We start from the raw sequence: 5,000 nt of genomic DNA, 5'->3' as shown, positions 1-5,000 counted from the left end.
TGCATCTCCAGCACTCCAGCGCCTAACGGTGACCCCGTGACCCCTGACCCCACGCCCTCCGCCGAGCAGCCCAAGCCAAAAGAGCGTGTGCAGACGCTGTCCGAACTCAAGAAGCAGCGCTCCGCCGCCAAACTCATCGTCCAACCCGTCCTCAACGGACACCTGGGAAACGGCTCGACCAATCCCAGTCCAGAAGATCCACACATGCCTCAGGTCTCGTCCAATGGCAGCACAGTCTACTTCACGCCGGCCAGCGGAGACCCGCCCCTTCTGAGGTTCAGGCAGCCAATAGAAGACGAGGATCCCAAGAGTGACAGCTGCTGCTGCATCTCATAGATCTATCTCACACACACATATATATTCTCGTACATCCCATGAAAGGATCCTGTTTATCACCCGCTTTTATTTCTCATTCCGAGTCTGGAAGTCTCTCTGAACCCTGTGCAGGAACAGGAACTCATTCAGGAAATGACCTCATTCAGCTGCAGCTGTGTAATGTGTGATTGTGCAGCAGCTCTCCTGTACAGTATTTATTTGTATATGTGCATAGAGCCACTCTTAATTCTGTAAGATTATTTATTGTATTCCAGAGCGATGAAGAGACAGACGGAGCACAGACGAGTCAGTATTTTTCTATGAGAGTGTTATTATAATGAGCAGATGAAGTATATGAATGCACACTCAAATCACAAGAACAAAGTAGCCTTTGATATGTTTTGCATCGTCACGATATTTTCACAACACACTTGCTGCAGAAAAAAGACTGTTAATGTAATTTAATGCAGCATCACAATAAATACTAACATTATGCATAAATGCAAAATCATTTAAATCAAATTAAATATAGTGTTATTTTTTCTATTTTACATTTGACACTTTTAGTGAGATTTAGTGAAACGGTTACTGTTATGAAAAAAGAGCTTGTGAAATATGACCCAGATGTGTTTTTATGAAGAAAGTGTTCACGATTCACCTAATGAAGGGTTTATTTATTTTATTCGATCCGCTCGATCGTGACACTCTGCTCTTTCGGGTGCCAAAGTCTTCCAGAGTGATGGACGTCAGAAACAGCCAATCAGGTTCCAGTGCCAGTCCCGTAGCCCCGCCCACTCCTCAGTACTCACGCGTCAGAGCCGGGAAAGAATGTAAATAATGCTTGGAATGCATTTCCTTCAAACACGAGCTGATGTTCACGAAGGAAAGTTTTCTGTTGCCTGTGACTGTGAATCTGAAATAGAAATATGAGTAGAGTTCACACGTGAGGAGTTGGGCTTCCATTTCTACTGAGGAGCATCAAGGGAAAAGAGCATCACAACTACTGATCTGATCATTACTGGAATCTACTGATCACTGTATTAACATATTTTCAATAAATTGTATATTTTGGTCAGTTTGTAAAGGGTTTGTGTCATCAGTGCTGAGTGAGATGTATGAGGAAGTGACGATTGAGTCATCAGTGTGTTTAGAACCACAGTGAGTCAGCAGTTCACCACCAATGCGGAAGAAAGCGTGCACACACACACGTGCTCGCTGTAAATATTGATTCAGTCGGTCTACATCAGCTTTATTCCTGCACTGGGATTCTGGATTTAAATTCTACATTTATTTGATATTTAATACAAATTTTACTTTTATATTAAGACGTGTTACAGAATAAAACAAAACTGCATTTGCATGCAATATATTAATTATCATGAAAAAATTCGGAGTTGGAAAGATGTTGATGTTGATTTGATAAAAAAGAAATACAGAAAAATTAAGAAATTTTATTATGATCTCAAACAGCTGTTTACTATGTGAATATCTGTTCAAATGTAATTTATTTATTTGATCAAAGCTGAATTTACTCCAGTCTTCAGGGTCTAATATGCTGGTTTGCTGCCCAAGAAACATTTCTGATTATTATCAGTGTTGAAAACATGAATATTTTTGTGGAAACCATGATGCGATTATTTTTCAGGATTCACAGATAAATAGAAAGTTCAAAGGAACAGCATTTATTTGAAACAGAAGTCTTCTGTAACATTATACTGCACCGTTCAAAAGCCTTGGTAATCAGTAAATGACCTTTCTAATGCTCCTCTATCTCAGGAAACAGCTCCGAGTCCAGGGTTTGAACGTCGCATCAGTGATTCTTGTCTTTTGTTGAACCTCAATGGTGGAATAATCTTCTGAAACTCCACCCGAGCAGACGAGTCCCTCACAATGTTTTCAAGAAACTCCTAAAACTTTCAGATCCATTCATGCGTCGAGTCTGAGCTCTTCTTTAGTCTGTGGATAAAAGCTGCTAGATCCATCTACTATTTCACAATCTTAACACGCTAACATATCAACTAATGCTTCAACAAGAAGGTTTAATAGTGTTTTGAATAAACCAAAGCAAACGGTTCATGTTGAAGTATTAGTTATGTATCTTATTGTAAGGAACTACCTATAAATGTTGAATTACGCCGTCTGTGGTCTAATGGGTTTTTATTGCTCAACAAGTGTTAGATTTCAGATCTTTTTGTTTGCATAACAGAGCTTCATGCTCAAGCTTGTGCAAGACATTCGTAACAATACGGGAAGGATTTGGAGCTTATTGCTTTTATTAAAGATGCATTATTATCTGTCAGCAGTAAACACGTTTAATGCAGATCATTTTGTGGCTGGATCAAGCCTTCAGTGATTCTGAGAATCTAACACTGATCCTCCTGACACGAAAAATAGCATTTATAATGAAACAACAAAAATATTCCAAATAAATGCTGTTCTTTTGAACTTTCTGTTCATCTGTGAATCCTGAAAAATAAAATGCATCACGGTTTCCACAAAAACATTAAAGTTATTAACAATGAAATGATTCTTGAGCAGTAAATCATCATATTATTCTGATTTCTGAAGATCATGTGACACTGAAGACTGGAGGAATGATGCTGAACATAGAAAAGAGCTGTTTGCATTATAATAATATATTCTGATCAAATCAATGCAGCCTTGGTGAGCAAAAGAGACTGTATAAAACAGAGTAATGTATTAAACTGACAGATAATGAAGAATAATAATGGTAATAACTATTCTTATACCTTTATAAAATCAGGCAGGTCATTGAAAAACAAATTTTTTTAGAGAGGACTCTGTACTTTATAATGAAGGAATTAAATTCAAACAAATCCAGACACATGATGATTTAAAACATTTGGATCAGGAGCTAACGTCAAAATATTTCAGAGTGAGACATGCTCATGTGTGTATTACAGTTTTTCTCAGTCACTTTGGTGCATTTCTCAAAACAGAAATGAAATTATTAAAACTACTTGTACAACCTCCACATCATCTAGTCATTTATACACATCATAAAACCAGTTCCTCATTCTTTTGAACAAGTTGCGATTGCTTTTGTACATTCATGCAATTGATTACGCACATTTATCTGTGGTTTCCTACATTATCAGTTGCTACTGTCATGTCGCTCGAAATGTATTATACAGTTTTCTGTGCAATAGTCTTACCCCTCAAACATCTAGTCTTTAATTCATCGTATAAGTCATTAAATGCAAAATGGTTAATCTAGTTGTCATAAACTGCCAAGCACACTTTTTATTTTTACACATTATTATTAGACTTTTTGTCAATTTGGCATGAATTGTGCAAGTGAATCTTTTCTAATGAAGAGAATGTAGATGATAAACCGATGATAAACCATTTCTCTGAAACAGCTCAAAGGTTCATCTCATGAATCTTCAGTTGGAAAGCTTATTCTGTATAGACAGAGGACAACACAAGAGTTACACATTCTGACAATGGACTTATTTTCATCTTTGTGCCCATATTTCTTTTCCCTTTTCTATATCACAATGACATTGTAAAGGTTTTTTTTTATTTGTTTTATTTTTTTGGTCAGACCACTAGTAAAAGTGTAACTGGGAATTCTATCCAGTCTCTTTAATACAATATGTTTAATGTAATGTGTAAATTTGTACTTTTGAAATGAATATATATCATAAGAATATGCCATACTGTTCAATACAGTAGTTTACATCCCATCCCTCCAGAGCACACTGTTATATTGACAACATGACTAAGCATTTTGACTGTCTTATCTATAAACTATGACACAAAGACTTCTCATTCTGATGGCACTGACATGTTCATTGACACAGATATTTATTTTTGAGAGATGAACTAAGGATTTTGAGCAAGAGACTGGCTTTTGCAGGTAATCCATGGTGTTTTGCTCTTTGTACGAGTTGTTTTTTTAGAAATGCACTTACTGTGAGTTTGATTCGAGAAATGTACCAAAGCGACTGAGAAAAACTAATGTACTGATCACTCTCCAGTTCCTGTTCTGGGCGGATGTGACGTAATACAGCAATCACTGTTAGTGATTAGATCGTGCAGTGGATCAGAGGTCACCATCAGTGCTTCAGTCTGGATCTGATCTGATCTGATCTGATCTGGTGTGTGTGCATCTTCACTGAGAGTCAGAGGGGGGGCTTCAGTCAGCGAGTGAAATGTCAAGAGATGTGCTAACCCAAACCGTTTTAACCGAGGGAGCAAAGTTTCACCACATCCTGTGGACAACGAGTTACAACCAGCTCTGACGCACGAGACAGGGGCTCTGCTCGCCGCAGCTCTAAAACACACGAACACCACCGACACATCTGCGTTTGTGAGAGCTCGCTCAACTGCAAGACTATAAGACGTTTCCTATCAGATGTCAAACAGACGTTTAGAAGATGTCTTTAAGATGGTTATGATTTGCAATGCATGTAAAACTGACCCCCCAGAGATGTCTGCTAATGTACAAACATCTGAGAAACGTCTGTAAGATGTCAGTTTTACATGCATTCTAAATCATAAACATCTGAAAGACATCTTATAAACGTCTATTTGACATCTGATATAGGGATCGTCCTGTAGACGCATTGCACGTCAGCGAGCACGTCCTGCAGATGTAAATGAGACGTCAAACAGACGTCTCCGTGATGTACGTGTGCAGGTGCTTTCACGGTCTCTAA

General features: G+C 38.1%; 3 protein-coding genes across 4 annotated transcripts in view; 1 reads left to right on the top strand and 2 right to left on the bottom strand.

Moving 5' to 3' along the window:
- The window catches only part of ppp1r16b (protein phosphatase 1, regulatory subunit 16B), a 40,093-nt gene extending 38,694 nt beyond the window's left edge, over positions 1-1,399 (top strand). For both annotated transcript variants that reach the window (XM_059559583.1, XM_059559584.1), the window contains one exon: positions 1-1,399. This exon is cut by the window's left edge. In XM_059559583.1, the coding sequence (XP_059415566.1) occupies positions 1-336 (336 nt within the window). In that variant the 3' untranslated portion in view covers positions 337-1,399.
- Positions 1-5,000, bottom strand: part of LOC132151479 (PRELI domain containing protein 3B-like) — a 401,075-nt gene that overhangs the window by 138,690 nt on the left and 257,385 nt on the right. The gene's annotated exons all lie outside the window — the stretch shown is intronic.
- LOC132151476 (neurexophilin-2-like) overlaps positions 1-5,000 on the bottom strand; it is a 199,281-nt gene that overhangs the window by 28,826 nt on the left and 165,455 nt on the right. The window lies entirely within an intron of this gene.

The sequence above is a fragment of the Carassius carassius genome, chromosome 10 (genome assembly GCF_963082965.1).
Source record: "Carassius carassius chromosome 10, fCarCar2.1, whole genome shotgun sequence".
Lineage (NCBI taxonomy): Eukaryota > Metazoa > Chordata > Actinopteri > Cypriniformes > Cyprinidae > Carassius > Carassius carassius.
This window is presented reverse-complemented; position numbering and strand designations above follow the sequence as displayed.